The sequence below is a fragment of the Tursiops truncatus genome, chromosome 14 (assembly GCF_011762595.2).
Source record: "Tursiops truncatus isolate mTurTru1 chromosome 14, mTurTru1.mat.Y, whole genome shotgun sequence".
Taxonomy (NCBI): Eukaryota; Metazoa; Chordata; class Mammalia; order Artiodactyla; family Delphinidae; genus Tursiops; species Tursiops truncatus.
In genome coordinates this window covers 75,700,501-75,714,992 of record NC_047047.1, presented here as the reverse complement: position 1 = coordinate 75,714,992, position 14,492 = coordinate 75,700,501, and the positions used below count along the sequence as shown (strand labels likewise).

At 44.5% G+C, this 14,492-nt stretch overlaps 1 protein-coding gene and 1 long non-coding RNA gene across 2 annotated transcripts in view; one reads left to right on the top strand and one right to left on the bottom strand.

The window, feature by feature from the left end:
* Positions 1-11,396, bottom strand: part of LOC109551198 (uncharacterized) — a 57,382-nt gene extending 45,986 nt beyond the window's left edge. Inside the window, exon 1 of the long non-coding RNA XR_002177928.3 lies at positions 11,184-11,396. This is a non-coding gene — a long non-coding RNA (uncharacterized lncRNA). The remainder of the gene's footprint in view (positions 1-11,183) is intronic.
* Positions 8,954-11,194, top strand: MSGN1 (mesogenin 1). Its single transcript, XM_019943253.3, has one exon. The coding sequence runs from the start codon at positions 9,586-9,588 to the stop codon at positions 10,150-10,152; it is 567 nt and encodes a 188-aa protein (XP_019798812.1). The 5' UTR covers positions 8,954-9,585; the 3' UTR covers positions 10,153-11,194.
* Positions 11,397-14,492: the final 3,096 nt, after the last annotated feature.

Below are 14,492 nucleotides of genomic sequence, written 5' to 3'. Positions count from 1 at the left end.
CTTTCCCTCCCTCCTTCCGACTTTGTCTTTTCTTTCTTTCTTTTTAAATAAGTGGACTACCCAGTTGCTTTGATTCAACTTGAGGGCAACTGTGGTCCTCAAGTCTTTGTACTGTACACTATACATGCACCTACTCAGGCCAGCCTTGCCTAGTCACTGCTTTGAAAATTCTAATTTTTAAATTAATAATTTTTTGAAACTTAGAGAATACTGACAACTATATAGTTACTTTATAATAGCAGCTACAAAAAATTGAAATTTCTTTCCATGTATTAATCTTCACAGCAATCCTGTGAAGTAGGTGCTGTTATGATTCCCGTACTACAAATAGAGAAACTGAGATGCAGAGAGATTAAGTTACCTGCTTAGGATCATGTAGTTACAAAAGTAGACAAGTCAAAGTTTGGACCTAGGAAGCCTAGCTGCAGAGTCTACACTTTCTAACCATGACACTAGACTACCCCTCAAGAAGAAAGATGAACGAAGAAAACTTACCCTCAATTCCTATTACCAGAAGTAACCACTCAAACACCTAGTCTTTTTCTATTAAAAAAAAGTAATTGTATCAAAGTATTAATTTCATATATCTTGCTTTACAATTCTAATATTAAATTATAGTTCCTATATTACATGTTCTTCATAAATATGGTTTTTATCCACTATATAGTATGCCATCATATGGAGAGGACATAATTTATGTAATCACTGCTTTCTTATTAGATGTTGAGGTTGTTTCTAATTTTTTACTCTCATAATACTATGATGAACTTTCTTGCCCATAAATATTTGACTGCAGCTTGATTTAGTTCTATAGAATAAAGTTCGCGTGTCAAAGAGACTTTTAAATCTCAAATGCATTCTGGAGACTTTAAAATATAAAAAAAATCTAACCAGTTTACCCTCCCACAAGCGGTGTGTGGGAGGGACCGTTTCCTCACCCTCTTGCCAACTTTGCCCATTTGGGAGGTGAAAAATGGCCTCGCCTTGTTGCTGCATTTGCATGTCTTTGATTAAGTGAGGTGAACATTTTCTTCTGCGTTTGTTAGCCGCTGGGTACTTCTTTTGTGAGCTGTTTATTTATGCCCTTGTTCATCTCCCCAAAGGCAAGCTTGTGTTTTTCTTGTCTGTATGAGTTCTTCATAGCAATATCCTTTTGAGTCATATTTGTTGGAAATATTTTCCCACGTTTGTTCTTTGCCTTGTATCTGCCTTTTAGGTGTCAATTAACTTGCAAATATGGAAGTCTGAATTGAAAATGGTCCAAAGGAGGGGCCAGAGTTTCTGAAAATGAGCAGGCTCATTACACAGATAGCTTGCTAAAAACATTGAGTATTCATTTAATACCAGGAGTTTTGGCATCTTAGTCATTGGTATTGGCAACGACTAAAGAAGAAACTGCACTTTTCTGCTGCTCAGGCTGATAAAAACAGAGGGAAATCCTTAGAGAACTGCCTCAGTGCAAATTGCTTTCAACTTTTTTGACATGGGTATTAAAATGCCACCCCAAATACCAGTGGTAATAAAGAATCCAACTTAAAAGGGGGAGTAGGTGTAAATGTAACACATGAGATTTTTTTTTTTTTTTTTTTTTTGGAATCTTGCTAGACTGGTGCTGAACAATCAGTGGTGAAGCTCTCAAAGCTGCCTCTCCTTCCTTGTGTGGAAAACCCCAGGCTATTTGTGGACTAAATATTGACATGAGATTTTGAAACAAGACGAACGGCTCATATTCCCTTGCAATAGGAAAACCCGACACATTCTGCCCTGCTCCTCTCAAGGGAGAATTAGCTTCACTTCCTCTATTTATTACCCTCTTCCCCTGCTCTGATGTTCCTCCGCCCCACACATCACATGCCCCTCTCTGCTACCTTCCTGTCCTCCACCGAACTGCCCATTTTGTGCAGACATGGTGACTGGGTATTTATCCCAAATGAACACATTTAGTCATATATTCAAAAGAGAAGGTGGCTCATATTCTGATTAGAAACCATAGGGACGGGGCTTCCCTGGTGACCCAGTGGTTCAGAATCTGCCTGCCAATGCAGGGGGCACGGGTTCGATCCCTGGTCAGGGAAGATCCCACATGCCACGGAGCACCTAAGCCCCTGCACCACAACTACTGAGCTCTGTGCTGTAGAGCCCACAAGCCACAACTACGGAGCCCGCGTGCCGCAACTACTGAATCCCACGTGCCTAGAGCCCGTGCTCCGCAACAAGAGGAGCCACCGCAACGAGAAGCCTGCGCACCGCATCGAAGAGCAGCCCCCGCTCGCCGCAACTAGAGAAAGCCTGTGCACAGTAACGAAGACCCAACGCAGCCAAAAATAAAATAAATAAATAAATAAATTTATTAAAAAAAAAAAAAGAAGAAAGAAACTGTAGGGACCCCACAGGGACATGGCTATTTGGGAATAGCCTTTTTAAGGCTTTTTTTTAAGAGAAAGCCACACTGCCTTGGCCTCCACCTACATTCATTCGGCCAAGAAAGTTCACCCAGCACTTGGCTGTGGAGTGGGTTGGTGAGTGAGGACCTTGAGCTCAGGTCATGCAAGCGCTTGAGGACAAAGAAATCTTAGACACTTTTGGGAGCAAGGGTGCTACTCTACCCTGTGACACCGCTTAGCCAAGGGGATGGAGATAAACATGGTTTCAGGTCAGGAAATCCTCCTCAGGAACTGCTTGAGAAGTCTGCACGGCTTTTCTCTTTCTGTCCTAAAGGATTTCTACAGTTTAACCTATTTATCTTCTGTCTCTCATCTCTCCTACGAAGTCAGCCATAGGATTTCATTCCTATTTTTTTTTTCTGCTACTTTGTCCTCGTTTAAATACTCAGCTGGTGACAGTCATCTATGGGCACACTGCACAATGCCTTGCAATTTATTTTGAAGAGGACGAAAACAAAAAGATTACCCTTTGGCTTTCCAATGAGCCTCAAACTCAAATCATGAGAGCCAGAAACTTTTATTATTTTCCTAGTTTGTAGAGAGAGTGATGGCAGTGACGTGAGAGCGATGCTGGGAAGAACCATCACCGGCTTCACAGCCCAGGAGGCTGCGTCAGTAACCAACTAGGAAACTGCTACTTTTATTTCTCTTTACCAGCTCAAGGGCATAGGAAGATACCACATGGCACTTAAGTGTTTTCTTTAAACACACACCCAGACACACACACACACACACACACACACACACACACACCCTCTGCCCCATGAGAAGTATCTATTATCCAAATGTGAGCTGGGCGCTAAGGTTGTGAGATAGGGCAAACGGTCCAGGTTTTTAACTTAGTCCCAACTGTGTTCAAGCACCGTCTGTGTCCCTTGCCAGCGGAAAGGCCAGGAGCTAGCGTGGACAGTGGGGTTCTGTGGGGCTGTGGCTAGGATAAGGGACTGTGGATTATACAAAGGTCCGGGGAGTGTGTAGACCCCAAAGGCCAAAGACAGCTTTTGAAACCAGGGCCCACTGAGTGTCGGCGTGCCAAGCACAGGCCTAGAGGCAGTGAGGGCTGGAAGTGGCCGCGTGACTGGGCTGTGGCTCCGGGGGTGTCTGCTGCACAGGTGTTGGGTAAGGCTGGGTCTCCAAAGGGGACGCTGGGTCCTGTGAACCTTGGGCGAGGTCCTGAGCATCTGAGCTTTGCATCCTCTCTTGTAAACTGAGGATGATGCCTACTTCACTGGATTGTATCGAGGATTACGTGAGAGTGTAGGCAACACCTAGCACAGAGTAAGTGTTGTAAGTCTTCAAAATAGGTGTTATTGGACTTCCTTGGTGGCTCAGTGATTAAGAATCCGCCTGCCAATGCAGGGGACACGAGTTCGAGCCCTGGTCCGGGAAGATCCCACATGCTGCGGAGCAACTAAGCCCGCGAGCCACAACTACTGAATCCCGCGTGCCTAGAGCTCATGCTCCACAAGAGAAGCTGCCGCAATGAGAAGCCCGTGCACCGCAACTAAGAGTAGCCCCTGCCTGCCGCAACTAGAGAAGCCCGCGCACAGCAATGACGATCCAACACGGCCAAAAATAAATAAATAAAATAAATAAATTTAAATAAACAGATAAAAATAAAAAAGACATTGGTGACTTACAAAAGAAAAGCATCTCTTAAAAAAAAAACTAGGGGCTTCCCTGGTGGTGCAGTGGTTGAGAGTCCTCCTGCCAATGCAGGGGACATGGGTTCGTGCCCCGGTCCAGGAAGATCCCATGTGCCGCGGAGCAGCTGGGCCCGTGAGCCATGGCCTCTGAGCCTGCGCGTCCGGAGCCTGTGCTCCGCAACGGGAGAGGCCACAACAGTGAGAGGCCCGCGTACCGCAAAACAAACAAACAAACAAATAAATAAAATTTAAAAAACTAGCTTTAGAAAAAAGGTGTTATTGCTGCTGTGATTGACGTATATACATAAAAGTGTTTTATCTATACAAAAAGAATTCTTTCTAAAAATTTCAATTATAGGAAAATATGTCTAAATATCACCCGTACCTGCTTGATAAAGATAATTTTGTGGCCTAAGTCTAAGTAGAGAGTGGTATGGGGTGACAGAGGCCTTTATTTTGGAACTGCAAACCCAAAGTTGGAAAACAGTGGCAAACCTTCCAACAGGCTCCAAGGGGACTTCCAAAACCCTCCCTCACCTACCTCTTCCCTTAAGATGTAAAGTCACTTCCTGGAGCTCGGTGCTTCGGAGTCAGACTGCCTGGATCTTGACCGTGTCTCCTCCACGGGTTAATCTTGTGACTTTGGGCCACTTTTTCAACTTCTCTAAGCCCCAGTGTTTTCTTTAAAGGATTTTTTGTTGTAAGATTTAAATGGAATAAACCATACAAAGCACTTAGCACTAAATACATTTATTATTATTGTTTCATCCCTGGGATAACTGTGTATGGCCAAGAAAGGGAGTGCTTCACACATACACACACGCATGCACACATGACACTCCTTTTAGACTGTAAGAATTATGCCTGTTCACTAACATGGCAGAGAGGAGTGCCTATCTTATGTTAACATCTAATTTAAGAGTAAGGACAGCCAGTCTAAACCTACTTCGTGTTTTTAGTCCCTACAGTGCCAATCTCAGGCACCCTGTATTGTCTACATGATTGAATGGTACCAATCAATCAGGCTTCTCGTATTTACAGAGTTGAAGTTCAAGCTTGGGTTCTGGCTTCAAGGGCACTACAGGGACCATCATGCTGATGTCTCTCATTCTTCTCCGGTGTTCTGGCCAGTGGTTAAAAGGCTGGACCCAAGGCAGCCTGCTTAGGGTCGAATCTTAGGGCTACCAGTCATTAGGTGTGGGGTCCTGGGCAAATTACTTAACCCCTCTGTGCCTCAATTTCTTTTCTGAAAAAAATATGTTATTGAAGTATAGTTGATTTACAATGTTGTGTTAATTTCTGCTGTACAGCAAAGTGATTCAGTTATACATATATGTATGCTTTTTCATATTCTTTTCCATTATGGTTTATCACGGTATGTTGAATATAGTTCCTTGGGCTATACAGTAGGACCTTGTTGTTTATCCATCCTATAGATAATAGTTTGCATCTGCTAATCCCAAACTCCCAACCCTTCTCTCCCCTCCTCCCCTCCTCCTTGGCAACCACAAGTCTGTTCTCTATATCTGTGAATATTTCTGTTTCGTAGATACGTTCATTTGTGTCATATTTTAGATTCCACATATAAGTGATATCATATGGTATCTGTCTTTGTGACTTACTTCGCTTTAGTGTGATAATCTCGAGGTCCATCTGTGTTGCTGCAAACTGTGCCTCAATTTCTAATATTAGTCAAAGAGGATTGGTGATGATCATGGCATATACTTCATAGGGTCGTTTCGAGGATTAATGTGAGTTAACCTCTGTTAAGCACCTAGAATAAGACCTGGTGCAGCCTTGGCCTCCAGGCATGTTCCACTCAAACACATCCTCCACAAGCAGCTGGAGTGATGGCTCTACGGTTCTGCTGGCCAGATCCGGCCTCTGCTTAAATTTCATCGTGATGACTAGAAGCTCCTGTCATCTACAAGATAAACTCCAAGTGCCTTATCATGGTGAACAAGGCTCTCCTCTCCAGCTCCAATTGACCCCCTGGGACCATGGAATGACTGGTAGTTTCTTGCACAATTCATGCTAGGTCTAACCATCAAGCAATGGCTAGAATGCTCTCCTCCAAACTTTCACCTTGTTAAAAGAGCTCTACTTTTAAAGGAACAGCTTTTTAAGAACCCACAGGAATGTTACTTAAAAAGCAAGACTGCAGACGTCATACCTTACAGAAAACCCTCCAGATTCTTTATCGTGGCCTCATCTGTGCACAACTATTTCTAAGATTTGACCCAGGTTTAGTCTGCCTCCGATGGCTCTCCTCTTGACACTAATATCACTTTTAGCCATCCACCAATGTTTGGACAGCCACTGAAGTACTACGGGTGCTAATATGGCAATGGGGACAGAGGGCTCCCAGGGCTGCCACATACAGTTGTGCAGGTGGTGCCCTATGATTCAATTTATCATAGCGCTTACACATGGTTTTATAAGTATTTTTACTTCTCTATCTCCACCCTCAATACTCTCAGCAACACAAAGAAAAAAAGGTTTTAAATTTAACTTTCTGTCCTCCGCACCCAGCGCAGTACTTGGTATGCAGCACGTTTTAAAGTCCTCTCAGGAGAATGCCTTGGGGTTGGAGAATTGTTTTTAATGTGTTACAATCATAGTCACAATAGCTTATAAATTGTTTTGAATGAATGACATTTAAGTTCATATTAAAATATTTATTCCCATAACTCAGTACTGTGGGAACTATGCATTCTGACTGATATGAAAGCTTATCTATCACTTAATCTGTATTAGCTTCAAGGGAAGAAACATGACAGATCTGGGAGTCAGGCAACTTTGGCTTTTCTATTCCCATCTTTGCCACAGCCTTTCGGTGTGACACTGAGCGAGTCATCGTCGTCTCCAGAATGCAAATAAAAGGATGGACTCAGTAGTCTCTAAGTCCCTTCATGGGTGTGATCATGAGTTACTTCCGATCAAGTACCATGTTCACACAGTAATGTGTTGCACCGCATTTTAAAGCTGGATGGGGTTTTAACGATCCTCTGGTCTACACTCCTCATTTTACAGGTGCTCTTTGCAAAGTAGAACAGATGCTATTATCCTCCTTTTACAAATTAAAATCCTCAGGCCCTGAGGGGATGAGTCATTTGCTCTAAAGGAGGGTGAACTCTAGCGCATATTCCCACTACACCACACTGTCAACGAGGCTTTACTGGGTCCAGTTTAGTCTTGTCCACTTTCTGTGGCCTGGTCCTCAATGCAGATAGAAAAGCACCAACTGGCATGTGCTCAGCTATAGGCCTTCGCGTGCTAACAGCGTTAGGCTGTCCTGGGCCTCCATTTTCCTCTGAGGGTAGAAATGCTTCATTGCGGGGTAAATGCAAGTCTGGTTCTGGTTTGTTTCTTACCAGAGTGAGAGTCTACATTGACAAACGTGGAAACCAGGCAGTTTTCCTTGTTGTAAGAGCAGGTTTCTGGGTGACCAGGGTCAGGGGAGAGAGGAGTCAGAACCCAGTAAGTCGTTCTGGTACTGGTTAATTTGACCGTGCACATACAGTAACAACGAGAACAAAACCTACAAGTATTAAGTGTCTATGTATACCAAGGATTTGACAGATATTGTCTCATTTAGAAAATGAAATTTCCGAAAATAGAAGTTTAAGAAACCAGCAATTTTAGAAAGAAGCTTTAGAGAGGGAAAAATATGATGGCGTCTGGAAGCAGAAATGGTCTTACGTGGTTTACAATACAAGGCCTGAAAGCCCACGGTGATGGGGACCACCACATCCACCTGAGGTCTACTGAGAGCACCCTCCTCTCCGAGTCACAGTCACGTCACCTGCCTCTACCGAAACCAAAGGTTTTTTTTTTTTTAAGGTGGGCTTTGGGGTCTTAAGAGGGATCTTGGGTCAACCACTTCCTGGTGGCACTACCACTTCCTACCAGGGAAATCTTTACTGATTCTTTTAAGCTCTTAGAGCCTCAGTGTTTTTATCTGTAAAGTGTGTTTTGTTCTTTTTTTAGATAAAGGTTAGTTACAACAATATATAAAATTCCTTGAATAGAATCAACAGATTCTAGGCTTTCCAATAAGAGTTGAAGGGAGAGAAAGAGGAGAAGGGAAAGGAGAAGTCATTTATTACATTTATTATGTTTCATTAACGTTATTATTCTTCAAGATACGGCTTAGGGTCTTTTAGTAAATGGCAAAATTAAGAGCATTCTTCCACAGATTACCTGCTTGAGCTATTTTCCCCCTGAGCCAAGCTAATTAAAAAATACCACAAATGTTCTAATTACACCATTGACATTTCTTTTCGGTAACTGCAAAGGGACTTTAATAACCGTGTTAAAGGACACATTAATATGAAATGTAACTCACTGTGAGTCTGATGTTCCTACTAATTTCTGGAATTAGCGGCACAGAGAATAAGTTGCTTTTGTGGGACAAATGGGGAATCTGAGACCCCCTTTCCAAAGCACAGGGTCTATGTCTCCGAGCATTAGGAAGTGAAGCAAACAAGCAAGACCATCCAACTTAACACATTCAGCGGCATTTGGAGCTATGGTGGGGAAAACAGGCTCCCTAGTTAATTTCACACTTCCTCTATACATTTCAAAAAACAAGGTGTGACTCTGCAGCTGGATATTCAAAACACCTTCAGAAGGCTAAATGCCAGGTACTTTCCAAACTTCCCTGCCCTAAAGGAGCTTTCTGTTTCCCCGTGTCTGTTTGCTGGGGGAAATCCCAAACTGCTCAGTTAAAGCTAGGGCTTTAAGCTTCTCGAAGGATATTTCCTGCTCATTGTGGCTCTGGGTTTACTGGAGCTGTTGGCTTTTGTCATTCTCGGTGTAGGAATGCTGGGGGCTTGTCTGCACTCTGCAAAACCCAAGGAAATTTGCTAAAGAGGAAGGAAAGGAGGAAACGGGCGTCCAAGGTGTGCCTGTGTTCCCTCCTCCCAAGAGCCGCATGCAGTAAGAGCCGTTGTCTGCGTTTGACAAATGAAGAATCCAAGCTCAGAGGGGTTACCTTGTCCCTAGAGCACACCGCTTCTCCAGCATTGCACCCCCTCTGCTCCGAAATCTCTAAGCGGTCGTGGCCCCTCTGGGGCACTCTGCACCTCTCCACCAGGCCCCTCACCACCACTTCCTTGCTGCAGATTGCCCTAGGTTTGTTTTTCTTCGCTCCCTCATTAATGAGTTCCACAGGACATGCTAAGTCTAGTTATGCAGCTTTAATTGGTTTAGTTACAACAAGATAATTCCTTTTTTCTTCTCTCAGAGGCCTTTCTGTTTAAAGACATTTTAGCTGGAAGATGCTAATTATCAATGAGGAGAAAGTGACACCTGAAGAGTTCATTCTCCATCTTGGTCCTTGGTTTCTCCTTTGAACTCCCTCTACCCGGCCCTCGTTCCCACTTCAGCACTTCTCCCCGACCATCATAAAAGAGACCTCTGCCCTGGCCGGGCGGCAGAACTTTCCTTCTCACTTGCCACGGAGTCGTTCTCTCTGCAGTTGTGTCGCAGGCATGGACAGCCTGCGTGAGACCTTCCTCAGCCTCGAAGATGGCTTGGACTCCTCCGACAGCCCTGGCCTGCTGTCCTCCTGGGACTGGAAAGACAGGGCAGGGCCCTTTGAGCTGACCCAGGCCTCTCCCACCCAGAGCCTCTCTCCGGCCCCATCGCTGGAGTCCTATTCTTCTCCTTGTCCGGCTGTGGCTGGGCTGTCCTGTGGGCATGGAGGTGCCAACAATGGGGGCGGCGATGACTGCGGCGGCCTTGGGACTGGCGGCCTGGTGGAGGTGGGCTATGATATGTTAGCTTTCCAGCCTGCCTATCTGCAGGGTGCTGGTGGCCCCAAAACCCCGAAGGGCACCAAAGTCAGGATGTCTGTTCAGCGGAGACGGAAGGCCAGCGAGAGGGAGAAGCTCCGGATGAGGACCTTGGCCGATGCCCTGCACACCCTCCGGAATTACCTGCCACCCGTCTACAGCCAAAGGGGCCAGCCGCTCACCAAGATCCAGACGCTGAAGTACACCATCAAGTACATCGGAGAACTCACAGACCTTCTCAACAGCGGGGCCCAGAGCACCTGAGCTCGGCCCAGGGACTCAGGGACTTACCACCCAGCCCCCTGGGTGGGGGCAGAGGACCTTTAAAGACCTGGACCACCTCACGGCACGACAGCACCTGGTTATCGTTATACAGTGAGCGTGGTGACCTTGTTGTCTGAAAAGTTCTAAGGGAATTCCCACTGGACTAGTCAGGACCACCAGAACACTTAACTGACAGTCAGCAGGTACTTTTGCTTCCAGTTTTCCCACCATTTCTCAAGAGACTTGCCCTTTGCAAAGAGACAGTTGGCTTTACCCTTTTCTGTCTGTTCGAGGTATTTTAAAGGGTCAGTGATTTCAAATGTATTTTTTTAATCGTGTAAAATTGTTACAATTAATCTTCTCCTGCCATTTTGGGGGGGGGGTAGCTTTCTTTCTGTTGCTAACTAAACCTGTATTTTGTACGGGATCCAGGGTGACACCTGGATTCTTACTTAGAAAGATTAGTGTCAAGTAAAGGGCTACAGCGCTCCTGTTTTATTTTGTTCGTGTGCGTGTGTGTGTGTGTGCGTGTGTGTGACTAAAATCAGGCCTTTGCTTTTGCAGGGAACAAAATCACTTAAATGCAGAAGAAATTAGTGACTTGGTAAATAGAAACTCACAGGCAGACAGACTACATTAAGACAGACTGGAGAGTTTAAACACCAGCCCCTTCTCTCTCAAGGGAAAGAAAAGGAGGCTTTACGGGGCTTTTGGAGCCAGAGGAGGAAAAGGGGGAAGACTCAGCATCACAGCTGGGGCTTGAATAGAGCTGGGAGGGTGGGCTCTCCCTGAGCCAGGCCGGGTGTGAATATGACCTCACTGAATCCCTTCACTTACTCATTTCTCGAATGAAGAGATTGGCCCAAAACTCTAGTTTGAGTCTAGAGATAAGTGAAAGGGTCAGGATTAGAACTCAAGTCTCTGTCTAACCCTCCAAAGGGATTTATTTCTTTAGGCATAGCTCCTTCTCCTACACCCCCCAAATCACCTCACATGCACGCCCGCACAAACACACCCCCTCTTCTCAGTACCTCATCTTAGGGTGGTGACTGTAGCGCCCTCAGCTTGGCTGATCTGATGGCACACGTCATTGAAAAGGAGGCTTGGAATTAAGGAGTTCCTCAGAAACTAGTAGGCTTTTTTGTGTGTGTGTGGTACGCGGGCCTCGCACTGTTGTGGCCTCTCCCGTTGCGGAGCACAGGCTCCGGACGCGCAGGCTCAGCGGCCATGGCTCACGGGTCCAGCAGCTCCACAGCATGTGGGATCTTCCCGGCATGCACCTGCATCGGCAGGCGGACTCTCAACCACTGCGCCACCAGGGAAGCCCTAGTAGGCTTTTTTAGGGCTGAATTTTTCTCCCAATTGTTATTAACCAGCTGCTTTTTTTTTTTTTTTTTTTTTTTTTTTTTTTTTTGGTGAATTGTCTCCTGTCATTTTTTCTACTGGTTTTTTTTCTTGTTTTTAATAACAAATTACAAAGGCAGTAGGTGTGTTCACAATTTAATATATAACTTCTCCACTTTCTTTGCTGATACAAACGTATACAAATAAATATAGGTGTATATACATTTTTTAAGAATACCTTGAATTCTGAAAATTGCTTTTTTTTTACTTAGCAATATATAGTAAAAGTCCTTCCAGTTTAACACAAATAAATCCGTATTGTAAGTACCATTATTTCTTTGATTTTATAGATGAGGAAATTGAAGCACAGACTTGCCCTAAGTCACACGTGAAAAATATAGGGGAAAGTAGAGGTTCAAACAATGTTCCATAGCACAGGTATGCTATGCTAAACACAATTTGTTTAATTAATCACCTTTTGAATGAAATTTAGGGTTTTTTCAGTTTTTTATTACCAAAAACTGCTGTTAACAAACATCACGGACAGCTAGCTTTATCCACTGATATTATCATTAGCTTGAAAATTTCCCAGAAATGGGATTCCTGGATCAGACTTGTGTGCTTGCACACTTTAAATTTAAATAGATACAGTTAGGTGTAGAAAAGTTCGTAGTTATTTACACTTGCCCAACATTATGGGACAGAAGCAGCTGGTCCACGTTGTCCCTGGATATTATCAATCTTCTGAAATTTTCAATGGATTAAAAAAGGGTTCTGCTGTTCTTGTGTTAATTTTAATTTCCCTGTGTACAATCTGAGATGGCTCACCTTTTAAAATCTTTTTGTGACTGCTGTTCATTTTGGTTCTTCTATAACTCGCCAGTGTATGTCCTTTGCCAGTTTTCTATTGGGTTATTTATCTTGTTAAGAATTTGGGAGATTTCTTTGCACACTGTACGTATTGAAAATTTTCCTTCCAGTTTCTCATTTTGTTATCATCTTTGTGTATGGTATCTTATATTTATGATTTTGATTCTGATATCTTTCGTTCTTTGAAGCTTTTCATTTGTATATGATCAAATCTCTCCTCTTTTTTTTTAATGGCTTCTGTGTTTCTTCCCTTTGCTTAACTTCTCCCAGTTCCAAGGCTATCCAAATATTTTGATTTTTCAAATATTTTAATATTTATAAATGGATCTTTAATATACCTGCAATTTATTTTTGTCCATAGTGCAAAGAAGGAATCTAACTTTATTTCTGATTAATCTTCTTATAACTGCAAAATAAGTATAACTTGTCATGAGGGGTGGTGGGTGACAGTGGGGAAGAGCTGCTAAAATGTCATCCTATGTATACAGATCTTTGTCTACTTCTGATGTAGTTCTTGTTGATGCCTTAGAGGAGAAACTAGAAAATGTTGAATAATATCAAGATTTTCTTCAAGGGATTCCACCCTGTGCATGTACAGGTGTTCACGTGAGCATGTGTGTGTGTGCAGATGTGTGTGTATTTGTTCCTTTGTGTGTGTGTGTGTGTGTGTGTGTGTGTGTGTGTGTGTGATGTTTCATGTGTCGGGGGAAGAGAATTAGAGAGGATAATAATATGGGAAAGGGAGTGTTCAGCCTTTCATCAGCGTCTAGACCAGCTGGTATTTTCCTTGCCATTTTAAAGAGAGTGGAACCCAAATGTGCTTGGCTTTTGATTTTTTCTTTTTTTTTTTTTTGTGGTACGCAGGCCTTTCACTGTTGTGGCCTCTCCCGTTGTGGAGCACAGGCTCCGGACACACAGGCCCAGCGGCCATGGCTCACGGGCCCAGCCGCTCCACGGCACGTGGGATCCTCCTGGACCGGGGCACGAACCCGTGTCCCCTGCATTGGCAGGTGGACTCTCAACCACTGCGCCACCAGGGAAGCCCAGCTTTTGATTTTTTCAAGCTCAAGCTTTAAGCATGGTTTATACATCGCTTGAATAATTTTGGTTGCCCTGGGGACAAAATACTGTGGATGGGTTAGGAGGTCCTATCTTTAGTTTCAAAAAATTCTGGAAAGCCACCAACTCAACTACTAGGTGGGCTTGCCCTCAGGACTCCGAAGGTCCTCCTCAGAGGGGAGGCATGTGGAAAGCCTGGAGTAGGTGACAGTTCCCTGGTCTTACCGTCACCACCTGCAGCCCCGGCAGGCCGTCACCAGGAGAGGCAGCTGCACGTCAGCATTCAACTCCGCAGTAATCCCCAGTGAAGTCATCTCCAGAGTGGGGAGGATAGCTAGCTGGACCGGGTCCCTGATTCCTCTAGAAAGCAGTCAAAAGCAGTTGGCTCAAGCGTAGCTCAAGATTAAGTTATTTCTGGTGCTTGGCTAGGGAACCACAGTTTGTGGGCATCCACCGTGTTGTGGTCAGAGTTTTCACACTCATAATTTCATGTAATCCTCCTAACCGCCCCTGGGGGTGGACGTTATCAGTCCCGTTTTGAGGATGAGGAAACGAAGGTTTAGGACAGCTAAATGGTGTAAAGCCACGCGATTAGCTGCGGGCACGTGGTTGGCTAGTTGGCAGCGGGTGAGTTCAGCTCTAACTCCAAAGCTCGGGCCCCTCCTGCAGAATCGCGCTGCCGTTTCCTCCAGGCGACTCTGTGTGCCCTGGGCTGAGCAGACAGAGAGTTTCTCGGCAAATGCTCACGCCCAGACTTCTCAGCTTTGTCTCTGCCTCGCCATCTCTGGGGCCCTCATTTCTTTTACTGTCTGAAGCATTTCTGAAAGGGCTCTTCATCTTGTCCTCTAAACTATTTCCCTTTGAACTTCTGCCTCTGCCCCAAACATTTCCTCCAAAATTCCTTTCACCTCCTTGCTGGCGCCTAGAGTCCTTCTTAATCCACAGAGAAACCTGACTTCTGCTGTTCATTTGTGTTCAATAAAATGTTCCACAATTCACACCAGGCTGAGGTTTCTTTGTTCTTCTTGTGGTTTAGGCCGCATCAGCTAATTGGGAGAGAGGTCAGA